At 45.2% G+C, this 15,874-nt stretch overlaps 1 protein-coding gene across 1 annotated transcript; it reads left to right on the top strand.

The window, feature by feature from the left end:
* The first annotated feature begins 2,219 nt into the window (after positions 1–2,219).
* LOC118235646 (serine/threonine-protein phosphatase PP1-beta catalytic subunit) lies at positions 2,220–15,755 on the top strand. Its single transcript, XM_035433205.1, has 8 exons — positions 2,220–2,373; positions 8,894–9,025; positions 9,674–9,904; positions 10,693–10,797; positions 11,565–11,636; positions 12,299–12,450; positions 13,234–13,368; positions 14,171–15,755. The coding sequence occupies exons 1-8, from the start codon at positions 2,322–2,324 to the stop codon at positions 14,273–14,275; spliced, it is 984 nt and encodes a 327-aa protein (XP_035289096.1). The 5' UTR covers positions 2,220–2,321; the 3' UTR covers positions 14,276–15,755.
* Positions 15,756–15,874: the final 119 nt, after the last annotated feature.

Here is a 15,874-nt window from a genome sequence, read left to right as displayed (position 1 = left end):
CGAAGTTTGAAAACTTCGCAAAAATTATCCACAATGACGTCACACTTTTAATGGCTGTCATCACAAAATCACTCGAGTTATCATATATATATATATATATATATATATATATATATATATAGTAGCTAGCCCAAGGGTTAGTCGAAATTAGTCCTGGAGAATCCCTTTGTTTTATGATTTCTGTTGTAGCCAGTCTATTGATCAAATAATGATGTTGAGACATTCTTAAGTCCTTCCATAATTTTTCCCTTAATTACTACTATAGCTTTGGCTGACTGGTGTTTGATTTTCGCCACTGTTTGCTTGTTGTTTGTGTAGCTTGGAATTGTTTTTCTCCCAACATCGTTTAATTTCAGTGGGCAGATATAAGTAGCCTATGGCAGTCATAGAATGTTTATATAATGTAACCATAACAGTGTAAATTATCACAAATACATTAAAAGTGTCTAATTAAGAACAATTAACTGCTTGCTACTTTCCCGGGGTTGGAATTGAGGCCGAACTGGAATCTGTAGGCCTCTGTATAGAACAGGAACTGGTTTGAGAACCTTGTCTGGGAACCTTTAACTTGCAAAACCACCTAATGCTTCACTGACATTATAAATTACAAATGGACATGACTTAAACTCACCATTTGCCCTTTTGAACATTTAAAAAAGTAAAACTTAGTATTTCTGTACAGAAGGGGTGCACCAAAAGGGCCAGTTAATTTCAGTAGACACCTTTGCTCTCAGTTAATTACCTCATTGATATACCTGATGTGAGATTATGAATAACGGAACAAAATACACACGTAATTTACAATGCACATCATCTTCGATCATCTTCGTAAGGATTCATCTCAGAATGTCAGTGCATCGTGGTCACACCTCATGCAATGCAGAGTTACAACGCCATCTGCTGGTTCATCTAACACACTGCGTGTACCTTCGCGCCACGATAGTCTTACACGCTTTTACTTCGCATGTTTTCTTACTGCCTAATCGTGAAGAATGTGGTTTTTCTACATTCAGTGAAGCTTTCACTGTAAATTCACTTGTAATTGTAATTCAGTTGCTTTGCTTTATTGCTTATTTACTACTTGTTTTTCATGCTTAGCTTCTATTTAATCAGATAGGCCATATGAATACAAACTAGTTTAGACTACGAACTGATGGATGTATGGATGGATGGATGGATGGGTACTTTACTACTGTCTCTGTTTGTTAACCCACATATAAACCCATTTATAAAAAACTATTGGCTGGGACACTTCTTTTTAAATGAACTAAAAATGCTGCTGTCGAAGTCTAGGAGGAAAACAATAAAAAATGGTTTCCTCTTCCTCAAATAAAAATGGGCTGTACTATCAGTCCTGCTTTCAATTTCATCATTATAAATCTGCAGCCAGAATATAGCCTGGCCCAGGTATCCATTGTGTTTGCCTAGCTTTTATCTGAAAGGAGAACTATAGACAGGCATGTAGCAACAAACGTGTTTAGTTCCTTAATTATGTGAATAATTGAATGCATATTTATGAATGATTATGACATAATCTGATCATGGATGGCATAAGGTAGACAAGATAAGTGTAAAGTCTTATCATAGAAATGTGTTGCTAAAACTATGGTCTATCTAAAAGGCTTAAAACATTCCAGTTTGAGTCCTTGTTTTATTTTTTCAGGTGGTATTGAGCAGGCTGTGTCAGATTCACTGCAATCGTAGGATTATATTTCAGTGAATTATTGTAAATGGAACAGGGTCATTTAATAACGCTCCCACCTTTTATTCAGAAAGCTATCTTTATTTATGTAATGGACCCACTCCACTGATTGGTGAAACTATTCTATTTCACTGATGGTCATGAGGAGCATTGTTTTGTTGCTTATTTTTTTTCATGGAAAATATTTTGTAGACCAATACAATGTGTTAACTGGTACAAATAGTGAAATTAATATTGAAAATTTTCACATACTATGTTTGGCTGGGGGAGGGTGGTCTCTGGTCTTAGGCACTGGCTATACTCAATGTGAAATTGCTAATTAAACTGTTTTACGAGGCCAAATCAACATTTTCTCCTTCGCTAAATACGAAAGAAAGACAGAGCGACAACACAGGGCCACTGTTCTGCAAGGGGCGACCACTGGCTGTGAATACTGAGTGAGATGCATTATATATTTCCTCTTTGTATGTTGCGCGCACCGGCCAGCGATTGGAGTAGACGCTCTGTTTGGAGCCTTTGGATTAACCAGAGCCGAGTGCGCTTAGTCAGCGATGAGGAAATAAACTCTCCCTTCGTGAGGCACCCCTGAGCTCTGACGCTATCTAGCCACACTACAAAAATGGCGGAAGGGGAGTTGGATGTGGATTCGCTTATCTCCAGGCTGCTGGAAGGTGAGTTTGCTTCCTTGTTTTTTCCTGGCTATAATTGTGCTTAGCCGTTCTGGAAAAATAGGAACGGTGTTTTCTCTTAATATGCGGCAGTGACCAAACGACAGTGCAGGACTGGTGGCCCGCCCAAGTCCTGTAAGGAGGCCTGCCTTGGTAGAGAAAAGCCCAGAGTTGATGTGATACTTGCCCGTTCACTCTCCGGTCATTAAAGCGCTCACGCCCATTTCTCCAGGGGAAAATGTCCTCCGTTTCAGCAGTGACAAAATAGCGAACAGTAAAACCAACTTTTTTATTGAATTAATTGTCACGTCCTGTCACAACAAGCATACCGAGTTATCTATAGGTGCTAGCTAGTTAGCTAGCTACATCGATTGTTTCTGCTAGCACCTTTGTGTTACTTAAGTTAGGCTACTTTTTGTCCACCGTCGTGTCAAAATCTGCCCTACAAATTGGATGTGGGGTATAACTGAATTTGTGTAGTAGTTATATAGTGTAGCATATTCACAGCAAAATTATTGTTTTCAATTAGACCGGTCGGCTGATTGGTTAACCTGTGATTGATAGCCTAAGTTCGAGGCTACGCCATGGATATTTGATTTGACATGTTAACTGCATAGCAATTTCATGAGTTTGCTTTGGTGGGTGACGTGCTAGATAATTGGAAAGCAACTGATTTGTGTTTCTTGTTTAATGTTGAATGAATAATGGAAAGTTATTTTCATAAATTCGTCTCTTCGCCAGCATTGGCCAACATCACAAAAATATACTCAGCATTACTATGCAGTTTGTGTACTAATGTATTGTTGGTATCGGTTGATTGCTTTTGTTTTTATTGCACGCATCCATTTCGATGTTAAGTGTTGTCACAAATAATGGGGAAATGTATTTCAAAGCCTGGCACTTAAAGCTTAAAAACTGAAATACAGACATATTAGCAGTATAGCGTTAGGTTAAAGGGGAACGGCTCTGGATTTGCAGTTCTTAAATTAAGAATTTCCAGAAACAAAGAAACAACATTTCGCTAATGCAACTCACATCAATTTAATTTAATCAGTCTTAGTTTATTTAACGTTATTTTTTATCATTGCGAATTTTACAGTGGACTTTTACTCGGATGTAGATGGACTCGTTGAGCATATTAAGCATAACTAGCCCGAATAAACCATAAAAAAGTCATATAGATGAACTGGGCACATTTTATTGTTTACGATTCTGCGTTCAGAAAATTTTACATTCCTTCACGTGACATAACAAAGGAATTCTGAAGCTCCCCCATGTCAAATGTGATCAAAGTCCCATTCTGAGCCAGTCCCCTTCTGACGTCAAAATTAAAGTTGGCCAAATATGGGCTCTCCGAACAGTTCGCCTGCTACAGTGTACCACAAGCTGGCTTCGTTTTTGGCAGCAAAAGTCACGTTAGTTATAACGGAATTTGCCAGAACATGAGGGCAAATGCCTTTTTATGATCCAAATCAGTGTTACGCAACGGTTTGCGGTCAGCGTCTCCAGTCTTGCCTGATACTGGCGCTATTTTGGCTGGTAGGTACGGGGAAACCAAGGAATGTTTGCCATGCTTGTTACAGCAGGTGTTGCCAGGTGTGCAGAACTCACCTCAAAAATTATGGTCAAACCCCCAAAGATCTACAGTTATTGTTGTGCTCTAAAACCAGATGTAATCAAAGTAACAGATGAAAACAGAGTTCAAACGACAGCATCGGAGGGAAGGATGTTTGTTTTCCTTCATATTGTTAGGACAGAGGAAGAAAGAAAAGGAAGTATGGATGGAAGGATATGTTTTTGGGGGGAGGTGTAGTTCCAGCCCTGCACAGGTCCCAAATTAATTTTCCCTGCTGTCATGTCATCAACATTCCGGAAGAGCTCAATTGCAGCTATGTGTTCATTGAGGTGTGGCAAGTGTGTCTAAGTTTCTCCACCACCAGACCCCCTCTACCAGGATCTATGACTTCCTGCATCTTAATAGGAAAAACAGCAACAGTGAATGGGGATATCTTCTAGCTAAACCTCTTGATACTGTCAGGGACCCCAGAAATATAGGCCGGCCCAAAAAGTATCCGCCCCTTATACTTTGGTAAGAAGATACTTGTTCTGTATCTTATTACCAACGTACTCCTAAATTGGCAGAGCCCCCTCTCTGGTTTCCATGCAAAGGTTGATGACATCAGCATGCTGTCTGTATTATCCCAGAGGGAAAACGCAGAAGTGGAAAATAAAAATGATTCCTTAGCCACGTAGCTGGTAATGTTTGGTTCATGGCTGTTCCTTTCTGTCTCTTCAGATTCCTGTAGCTCTGCCAAGTTGCTCTCTGCTTCGCATCCAAATGTCAATGGTCACAGCTGTCTCTGCTAGTAACGGTATTTTTACAGTCACTGACGCACGCACGTGCGCGTACATGCATGTACGTACGTACCCGGTACACACAGGTGAAAGGAGAGAAGTAACAGCACTTTCTACACATCCTTCTCCAGCCTGTTCCGTTACACCACAGTGTTGAAGAGGTGGGCTCTCAAGCCCTAGGTCAGGGGATCTCAAACTCCGGTCCTGGCGGGCCACAGCCTCTGCTGGGTTTTTGTGTTTTCCTTTCAGTCTGCAGCCAGTTTAGGTTTTGGAACCATGGCGTGTGGACTCTTCAGCCAATCAGTGACTTAAATGAAGCGCTTCAGTGCAGGAACATAATCAAAAACAGGCGGACACAGCGGCCCTCCAGGAGTTGAGTTTAAGGTCCCTGCCCTACATCATCTGACGAGAACTAACCTGGAAATCCATAATCAAAAGTGCTTAGATCAGGGATGCCCAAATCTGGGGCTCGAGGCCAGTAGTGCTGCTGCTTCTCATTCCTCCCCTCTGATCAGGACTGATTTAAACCAGGGACACCAGGCAGGTTCAGTCTCTGGCCAATCAATTAATAGTTCGATCAATGTCTCTGTGAGGAAGAAAGTGCTGACCTCGGGCAGTAGTGCTGACCTCGAGGGCCAGATTAGAGTGTGTCTGGTGTAGGAGTTTGGGATGCGGTGTGCAACAGCCTTGTTGTGTATGGTGTAGGCCTATAGGCCACATAGTGATTGGCTCACTGGAAAGGTAGGCGGGTCTTAAGTGATTTTCTCCAGCACATTCGGAGCTGGTTGTCCTTGTGTCTCGCGCCAGATCACCGGGTTTGAGTGCGCGTGAGTGTGGAGCCTCACACCGGATCCCGTACTGTGAATGTGACTGGACCTAGTCTGCACCCTTTCCTTCTTGCTAATGCGCTAGCGAAGTGTCATTTACTGCCATTTACTGTCAAGTCCAGTGCTGTCTGAGAGCTAATATTGCTAACGCTGGCTCAGTGCCCGGTACATTAAGCCACCGGTATTCACTGCCAAAACGCATTCACCACCAACCCCCTCCATCTTCAGCCCAGTCTCACGGGAATTGGACTGCTGCAGCAGTGAAAATAAGGCCGGAGTATTGTGCAGTTTGAGTTGAAACGTCAGTGGAGAAGTCATTGGAAACGCAGGCCTGATGTGAGTGGGAGGGCTGCAGCACAAAGGGTCCCGTTGTGTGCGTGCTCGTAGCGTGTTGTTTGTGTGCGTGTCCCATCTCTACACGGCTCTGCCGGTGGGGTGGTGGGGGGGGAGGGGGGGGCAGACGGGGTTCGGGGGCTCGGGGGGCTCGGACCGCAGCGCCGAACTGGGATCGCTCTCCATAAAGGCACCATTGTGACCTGTGACCAGAGTTCACCCCCGTTCCAGAGCGGTCAGTGTTTACCACTGTGGATCCAGTGTCGGGAGGGGGGGGGGCATTATTTCCCATTGCCAGTCCAGAAGCGAGGGGCGAGGTTGCGGGGAGGGGGGAGGGGGTATGGGCGGGGGCGTTCTTGGCTACAGCTGAGAGCTGTGGCATTCTGTCACCTTGCTCACACTGTTACGCCCTGCTACTGCACCCCGCCCCATGCAGACAAAACCCTTAGGGAGGGGGGGAGGGCGTGGCTCTGGGTTCAGATGCCCAGCTGCATCTCTGCTGCTGTGGCCTTAGCCACCACCTATGGTCCAACAATGAATGTATCCAGCACATTAGTGCTAGTGTAAATTCATTTTGATAAGATGCCTGAGGGGGGTAATAAAATATAAATAAATTTTAATTTGTTACAAATAAATCATAAAGATTTATTAGTAATACCCCCCACCACCCTCTGTGCTATATGGCACGTTCTCGCTCAGGACCTTCCAGCTGCTCTCGGCCTCCCTCCTCCTCCGCCCAGCATCCTCCAAACTATGACCATATATGGTATCGCCTGCACAGACCAGTGTCCCCCCCTCCACTCACACACCGCACACATACATAAACACTCCATTACCAAACCAGCGCTTATCAGCTGAGGGCCTGACCAGGCGTGAGCACTGAGTACTGAGCCCCATGTTGGAGTGGGAGCCATCAGCAGTGCCTCCATTCACAGTGCTGGAGCTCTGAGCGTTTAGCACGCATGGGCGTTCCCTAGTTAGCGTCACCTGGAATCAAAGCCCTCACTTTTAGCTTACTGTTGGCTCATTAACTGGAGCAGTTTCTTTTTTTTTTGTTAGATTTTTATTTTTGAAGCGAGGAGGATGGAAGTTCTTAACATCTAAAATCCCATTTGACAAAATGGTATACCTCAGCATACTTGGAAGTTGACCTATCGTTGTATACCCTTTAATTATATGGCAAGTATGCTAAAGTACACTGTAGTATACTTCAGGGATAGTTCAGCCTGGTATTTTCTTCAAATGGGAAGGTATTTCATTCTCAACGTTTCCACTTCCTGTGTTTGCTTGTCAATGTCATCCACATGAGGGTGTTGCAGGTGATATGTGGGACTGGAATGCCATTCAACCAGCCTGTTGAGTAGCCTGGCAACCGTTCCCCCGCCCCCTGTGTCTCCCGCAAGCCCCTTGGATTCCCTGTCAATCAGATAACGCCTAGTTCTCTTTAAGGAAACTAGTTTCAGTTCGTTACTAGTTTGGTAGTTTCAGTCAAAATAGAAGTGGGTCTGAGAGTTTCTCAGGAAATGTGGAAACCTCCAAAAAAGTGTAAATAAAAAAATATATATATTTTTACAGTGCCCATTCTGAACAGCGGTTTGATTGGTCGCTGTAGCCGCCAGGCAGTGCCAGTCCTGGTTTTGTTCAGAAGGACAGCATTAATTTGTGAAAGCCAGACAGCACATGATGGCGTTCAGGGACGGTAAAGGTGTGTCGGTTTGTTCGTTGAGTTTCAGTAAACCTGTAATGGGCGTTGCCACCTTGTCAATCGCTGACAATCAGATACTTATTCCTGATTGAGCACAAGGGTATGATTGGTTCAACTCTGGGTCAGTGAGTCACTGGTAAAACAGGAAGACAAAGCCTGGCTGTGCTGCTACTGTTAGGGTTACAGTTCCTTGTAATGTCCTGCAGGATGTGCACAAGCACTTGAGTAAAGGGAGTGGGAGGGGAATGCTAAAATGGGAAAATGACAAGCAAACAAACTGCTGACTCATTCGCTGCGCCAAAACTTCCCTGACCCCCCCCTGATTTATACGGTACTCCATGTGCTGATATGGGACGTTATGTCTTCAGAGTATCCGTTCTGTCTGCTTTAGAACGGGGCACAAAACTCACGTGCACAAAGACGGGAACAAATAAACAGGAACTGAACCTCCCCAGTGTCCCCAACCCTCCCGCTCATGTTACATTACATTACATTTATTTATCCAAAGCGACGGACAAAAGTGCATGTCATGGTCATTGGGACAATGTTAGTTGTGACATGAGCAATGCCCAGTATGGGAGGATGTTTTGTATTTGTGTTGTTTATCATGATTAGACTGAGAACTGGTTCATTAAAAGCCAACCTAATTGGTTGACTGTTTAGTATGTATGCGTGTACTACGTATAAATCCTTAATTGTGAGGATTTTTAGTGTTAAGGATGGGTGGGTTGTGGTTTCATTATGGCAGCTTGACTTTAACAAGAAGCTGCAGTCATCCTTGTGTGGGTACAGGGGAAAAATTGGGCGCAATGTTTAAAATAGTCTCGATTAGACTATGAATAGAAGAGCAGTAGAGGGGATCCAGCACCATTAGTGTGAATCTTTCAGTCAGGCACACACGTTCACACCCACAGGCATTACATTCAGACATTTAGGAGATGTTCTTATCTAGGATGACTTGCACAGATTCAGTTCAACGTACGATCCATTTATACAGCTGGATATTTCACTGCAACGGTACGACTGTGCCCCAACTGGGAATCAAACCCGCAGCCTTTGCGTTACGGTGGCGTGTACTGTACAAGCCTAGTTACTGAAGTACTGGGCTGTGCTTCACTGCCAGCCTGCTTTCTTCCAGCACATCGCACCATGCGCCCTCCTGGCTGATAGACTGTTGGTTTTGTTGTTCCGCTGCTGTTGGGTGCTTTCCTCCGTTTAGGTTGTTGGTGGTATGTGTCCCAGCAGTGTGTGAGGTCCATGTTCTCACAGTCCTCTCTCTGCCCCCTTCCCCCCCTCCCCACAGTGCGGGGATGTCGCCCCGGGAAGATCGTGCAGATGACAGAGGCGGAGGTGAGGGGGCTGTGCATCAAGTCCAGAGAGATCTTCCTCAGCCAGCCCATCTTATTGGAGCTGGAGGCGCCACTCAAAATATGTGGTAAGTAAGCCCCTCTCTCTCTCTCTCTCTCTTAGTGGTTTCTGTTTGTTCATCTGTAGCCATTTATAAAAAAATACAAATCTTCATCTAATTTAACATTTATACAATAACAATAACATTTATATAGCAGTTCCTGCCTCTCGCCCAGTGCATGCTGGGATAGGCTTTAGCACTTCCCATGACCCTGACAAGGATAAGCGGGTAGACACAATGGATGGATGGATTTATACAGCTGGCCCATCTCATGTCAACAAGGGCTTCTGTTAATTCAGAAGAGTGTAAACTAGCACACCTCTCTTCCAATACAGCCTCTGTATAACAATACAGAGGCTACCGTGACAACTGAAGCCTTCTCTCTGTGGATAACAATATGGCCCCTTATGCCACAATGCTTTTAGCACTGGCATTAGCAAGAATATAATATTCCAGACCAGCTAAAAACCAATGCATGTGTGAGAATGCCACAAGGAGGCTGTTCGAAAAGTTTTGGGTTTTTACCAGAAAGTCTATGACCGGATTATGACTTCTAAACTTGGGCACAAGAGCTCTGTTGTTCAGCTGACATTGTCACGCTTGTGAATAGATGTTGTCATTCTCTGTCCTCTTCTTCTTCCTTTATTCTCCCCCCTCCCCTCCATCCCTCCCCAGGTGACATCCACGGGCAGTACACAGACCTGCTGCGGCTCTTCGAGTATGGGGGCTTCCCCCCGGAGGCCAACTACCTGTTCCTGGGGGACTACGTGGACCGAGGCAAGCAGAGCCTGGAGACCATCTGCCTGCTGCTGGCCTACAAGATCAAATACCCCGAGAACTTCTTCCTGCTGCGGGGGAACCACGAGTGCGCCTCCATCAACAGGATATACGGCTTCTACGACGAGTGTGAGAGCCGTGTACACGCGTGTACACACGCATGCGCGCCCGCATGCACACGCGCACGCACACGCACAAGCGTACACTAATGCTCACATGCATGCACACTCTCAGGCAGACGCCAGGCACATCTATGGCTTCTGACATGAGTTTGACTTAAGAAGCACACACAGTTTGTATGTAAGATCTGTGACTTTAGCGTATTGTTTGTACCAGTAATGAGAGGGCAGTTGTCGTGTTTTGACAGCAAAACCGTTCTGTTACCTGTGTTCAGTTTTAATTTTGTTTCTGACCAGCTTTTCTTGAATTGGAATTAAGAATTTGATCTTCCTCTGAAATTGAGCCCTGTCATTTCGTATAGTAGTCTGATTTGCCTTGAGGGTTCAGCATTTATTTTTGGGCCGTGTGTGTGTGTGTGTGTGGTTGTGGTTGTGGTTGTGGGTGTGTGAGAGAGAAGGTGTGTGTGTGTGTGTGTGTGTGTGTGTTTGGGTGGGTGTGGGTGTGGTTGTGGGTGTGTGTGTGTGAGAGAGAGGGTGTGTGCAGCCGCTTGAGGCTTGAGGGAAAGCTGGCAGGGGGCTGGTAGACGTGGCAGTTCCGCATAACCTATTATTTTCTATTGTATGTTCACCTTAGCAATCAAATACAAATCAAATCAAACACAAACCGTAAACATGAGCGGTTTCCTCAAGCAAATATTTAACGAAGCATTTGGGGTGAAGAGTGTTGCTCCTCCCCTGGTGTGTATGAGTCCCGTTCGTTAGCTGCTCGTTAACCCGCCCCCCCGCCCCGTCTCGCAGGTAAGCGACGATTCAACATCAAGCTGTGGAAGACCTTCACCGACTGCTTCAACTGCCTGCCCATCGCCGCCATCGTCGACGAGAAGATCTTCTGCTGCCATGGAGGTAGATTGTGGTCTGCCTGCAGTCTGTGTCTGCCTGGGTCCTCACGTCTAGTGGTTTATCTGGTGTTCACCTGTGTCTGTGTGTCAGTATATTGTTTTATACGTCTTCTTAATTTATCTAATGAATTACATGCAGACATTATAATCATTAAAATCATTGTAATTTGAATGTAATAGCTCACCATTATATAGTTTATATGACTTTATTGCTGAGGGGATCTGGCTTTAGAAACTGGTTCTGTCATGATTTGAAAGGAGTAGTGTGATTGGGTCGGAGATGCCTTTAATCAGTTCCTCTCCTCGTTAAGTTCCGATTGGCTAGGTGGAGATGCCTTTAATCAGTTCCTCTCCTCGTTAAGTTCCGATTGGCTAGGTGGAGATGCCTTTAATCAGTTCCTCTCCTCGTTAAGTTCCGATTGGCTAGGTGGAGATGCCTTTAATCAGTTCCTCTCCTCGTTAAGTTCCGATTGGCTAGGTGGAGATGCATTTAATCAGTTCCTCTCCTCGTTAAGTTCCAATTGGCTAGGTGGAGATGCATTTAATCAGTTCCTCTCCTCGTTAAGTTCCGATTGGCTAGGTGGAGATGCCTTTAATCAGTTCCTCTCCTTGTTAAGTTCTGATGTGGCTGAGAGGAGTTGTCTTTAATCAGCTCCTTGAGATCGTGTTTTGATTGGCTGGGAAATGATGTCTTTAATCAGCTCCTCTCCTCCTTGTGTTCTGATTGGTTGGGAAGAAGTGTCTCTAACGTGTCTTTCTCTGTGCTGGCAGGTCTGTCACCTGATCTGCAGTCTATGGAACAGATTCGGCGTATCATGAGGCCCACTGACGTCCCAGACACAGGTAGGGCCACACCTACCCCTCTACCTGTACCTACGCTAACTGCCCTGCACACACAGACTCAGAGACTGTGTGTACGGGGCAAGACACAGAGACACAAACTCCAGTTATGCTCAGTTTTTCTTTTTGGCACATTTACCGTAGAGGTTTTTTTATTCCTGTGCAGTTGCCAGAAAAGGCCACCAGGGGGCAGAACCCATTAGCGTAAAACTGAAATATGATTCGACTGTTGCCATGGTGCTTTTTGTTTCTTTGTTTTGCTTGTTTGGTTTAATGTGCTACCATGGATAACATCTGTTTTATGCTGTAATTTTGCTACACTCTGTTACATTTTTAGATTTAATTGTGCATCGTTGGCATCCAAAAGACATCTGCAATAACAACATTATTTTCAGTTAGGAGTTCCCAGCTTGCATTGCATTGGCATATTACATTACATTTATTTGGAAGATACTTTTCTCTTTTAATACCCTCTTTCACTTTAGCCTGACTCTCAGTTCAGTTCAGTTTGTTTTATATGCTTGACAAGAATAAAAAATAAGAAAAACAATAAATATAAAATGGCAAAAATGACTTTAAAATAGGTGCGATTTTCCACCTGTATGGTAAGTGCAGCAGATGAAACGTGGCTGTGGTCCCTAAATGGCCTGCGTTTCCTGTCGCAGGTCTGCTGTGTGACCTGCTCTGGTCGGACCCTGACAAGGACGTCCAGGGCTGGGGCGAGAACGACCGCGGCGTGTCCTTCACCTTCGGGGCCGACGTGGTCAGCAAGTTCCTCAACCGCCACGACCTGGACCTGATCTGCAGAGCGCACCAGGTCCGCCAGAACCGCCGTCGGTCCCCGCCAGCTGCAGCTGCACCTACTACGCCTGCACCTGCCTCTACTACACCTGCACCTGCCCCATACCTGCACCTGCACCTCCCCCTATACCTGCATCTACACCTGCACCTGCCCCTACTACGCCTGCACCTGCCCCTACTACACCTGCACCTGCCCCTACTACGCCTGCACCTGCCCCTACTACACCTGTACCTGCCCCTACTACACCTGCAGCTGCCCCTACTACACCTGCCCCTACTACGCCTGCACCTGCCCCTACTACACCTGCACCTGCCCCTACTACACCTGCACCTGCCCCTACTACACCTGCAGCTGCCCCTATACCTGCACCTGCACCTTCCCCTATACCTGCATCTACACCTACACCTGCACCTGCCCCTACTACGCCTGCACCTGCCCCTACTACACCTGCACCTGCCCTTATACCTGCACCTACACCTGCCCCTATACCTTCATCTACACCTATACCTGCACCTACACCTGTTGTGTCCCTTCTTTGCATTACATTACATTTTATTTATCCAAAGCGATGTACATTAAGTGCATACTGAAGGTCGGTTATCCATAGCCATGAACATCAAGTCTAGTTCACACAGTAAGTATAGGCTAAGTCAGGAAATTTATGACAATGTACTGGCCTCGAGGGCCAGATTTGAGAACTAGACTATAACTGCATTGCACATAGACAGGGAACTGATATAGAAACTGACGCTGCAGGCAGTGTATATATGCTAACAGTGCTAACTGGTCTGTCTCCAGGTGGTGGAAGACGGTTATGAGTTCTTCGCCAAGCGACAGCTGGTGACTCTGTTCTCCGCCCCAAATTACTGCGGCGAGTTTGACAACGCGGGCGGGATGATGAGCGTGGACGAGACCCTCATGTGCTCCTTCCAGGTAAAGCCGGCTCGCACCCGTGCCACCGCGTCCCGGCAACCGGTGGGCTCGTCCGCCGAGGCTAAACTGCGACTTTGGGCCGCGGTTAAAGCTGGGGCCTGTGGGGCATTCTCACAGACCAGCTTTGTGTTGCTGTGGAGTAGAATGCCTGGGGCCTGCACTGACTGCTTTTATTTCCATGGTGACGCTGCATTATGTCATCTCACTCCCCTCATTATGACATCACGTGGTTCCATCGTCAGAGAGGACACCTCTGTTTCAGCTAACCGTGAGAAATGGCATTAGATCTTCAGCTAAACTAGCCAAGGGAAACTGGATGGTCTAAACACATTCTGCTCAAGTACAGAATCATTTTTGGCGAGTGAAGGTGTCACACATAGCGCATACTCGACGCTGAAATAAAGGCAAGCAGACTTTATGGTTCTTTGCGGAGAAGCACAGAATGAAAGTGTTTTTCTCTCAGCATATCATAGTTGCAAACTAAAAATAAAGCCGTTTTTTTTAAATCAAGATAGCATCTGTAGGACAAACCGGTCCGAACATTTGTCCTGTGAAGGGAGTGGCATGTTATCAAAAATAAACAGTGTGGACTGCTGAACCCATGACTCTGTCTGAGCCAGGTGAGTCCTACACGTTTGCTCAGGTGTATGGGGCCATTGCAGATCAGTTCTGAGAGAAAGGCTGGGATCAATTATGAAATACACAGCTTTATGAATTCATAATGTTTAAATTAGTTTTCCGGGGCCCAGCAGTCACGAAGTGTAGTAGTAACTCCTGATGAAATGCCTCTGCCTCTCTGCAGATCCTGAAGCCGTCTGAGAAGAAAGCCAAGTATCAGTATGGAGGGATGAATTCGGGGCGTCCCGTCACCCCACCCCGAACAGCTACTCCACCAAAGAAGCGGTGAAAAAGAAGACGAGCGCAAGAGAAACCGGGGAGGGGGGGGCGGCGTGGATCTGCGGGAGCCTCCCCTCCCCCCGTTCGTCATTCATTGTCTTCAGAGGAAGAGAAAATACACGAGCTGAAGCATTTACAGAAGTGGAAAAGATGCCCCTCCCCTTCTCCCCCAGACTGTTCTGTTAATCGGCTTTTCCTGAGCGTCCCTCATCTGTCCGTGCGTCTGTCCTCCGCCCCCCGTCTGTTTACACGCAGTATTTAAACGCCGAGTCGCCTTGCCGCTCTGCGCTCGGCCTGGAGTGCTGGCTCGCTTCCGCCTCGTCGCCATGATAACGTGCACAGCACACGCAGCTCCTCAGTTTGCCAGGGTTCTTTATGACATTTTTTCTCGCCAAGGAAAAATAACAGGCCAGTGACTGCTGGTTTTTCAATAAATGATTTGGGGAATTGGCCTCTCTTGTCATGGTTTTATTTACAAAAATTATTTTTTTGATTGTTGAAAATTGTCCCCCCCCCCCCCAAAATCTTCACGCCAAAAAATCGTAGGTCTGATTTTGTTTTATTTCTTATTTTAAAAATGAAGCCTGGTTGTAGTTCTTTCAAAATATCATGTAACCTGCCAATGCTGCACTGTGTGGGTGCTGTATGTGCAAACCTGAATGAGTGTTTGTGTGTTGTGTTATTACATGCATTGCATGCTATTACAGTCTGTTCTGTTCTTATCTCAGTCCAAAACCAATTATATTCCATTCAATAAGATCATAAGAGTAGCATTTACAAAACATTACAGCCAGAGCTAAGGACAGTTCAAACGGCTCTCACAATCTTTTGAAATGTTGTCCTGGAGTTCAGGAAATATTCAGATGGCCTACTTCCCATGATTTCAAAGTCAAGTCTTCAATTTTGTCTTTATTTTTTTTCCGGAGTGCAAAATGGACCTTTCTACCAAACAAATATAACTTGATGCTGTATCTTATTGATCAAGTCCTGGCTTGTTGGAGCAGAAATATCGAAAACAGGATACTAGCCGATACGCTTAAACATTTATGGCTTCAACTGATGCATTGTATCTACGATCAGCTGCATCTGGAAGTATGTGTGTTAAAGAGAATTCATTCATATTTAAAGGACTGAACAGCAAAATGTATTTTCACCTAGTTAGCCTTTTTTCATGTGAATATGACCATTGTGGCAATAATCATCCTGTTTTAATTCTTAAAATATGTAATGGAAAGAGGAAACACTTTTTTGTCAGTAAAATTTTATTTTACCAAAAATAAAAATGAGGAAATCAATTCTTTTGGAACAATGTAAACTTTCACTCAAACGATTATCTATCCTTTTATGTAATGTCATCACAAAATAGTTCAAGTACCGACAAAGCCAAAACTACCTCAAAAGCATTCTAGCGAGAAAATACAGAGAAGTAGATGTAACAAAATTCATTCACTTCGTCCACTTGTTATTCGGTGTTCATATGGGCCTATTGCCCAGGAAACCTAAAAGAGTCTGCGCAACTAAAAACCAGTTATTCACCCACCTTGCATTTCCACTAGCTGGAATTCATTCACATAATCCTGCTCAACCAATGGCCCCATATTTAAATGAA

This window comes from Anguilla anguilla, chromosome 9 (genome assembly GCF_013347855.1).
Source record: "Anguilla anguilla isolate fAngAng1 chromosome 9, fAngAng1.pri, whole genome shotgun sequence".
Lineage (NCBI taxonomy): Eukaryota > Metazoa > Chordata > Actinopteri > Anguilliformes > Anguillidae > Anguilla > Anguilla anguilla.
Note: the sequence above shows the minus strand (reverse complement) of the source record. Positions and strands in the feature narration are given on the sequence as shown.

Bases quoted from the DNA above. Each gene is read 5' to 3' on its own strand.
- LOC118235646 (XM_035433205.1), top strand. From the start codon at position 2,322: ATGGCGGAAGGGGAGTTGGATGTGGATTCGCTTATCTCCAGGCTGCTG. The intron at 10,798-11,564 runs GTAGATTGTGGT...CTGTGCTGGCAG, and splicing joins GATCTTCTGCTGCCATGGAG to GTCTGTCACCTGATCTGCAG. The intron at 12,451-13,233 runs GTCCGCCAGAAC...GTCTGTCTCCAG, and splicing joins TGATCTGCAGAGCGCACCAG to GTGGTGGAAGACGGTTATGA.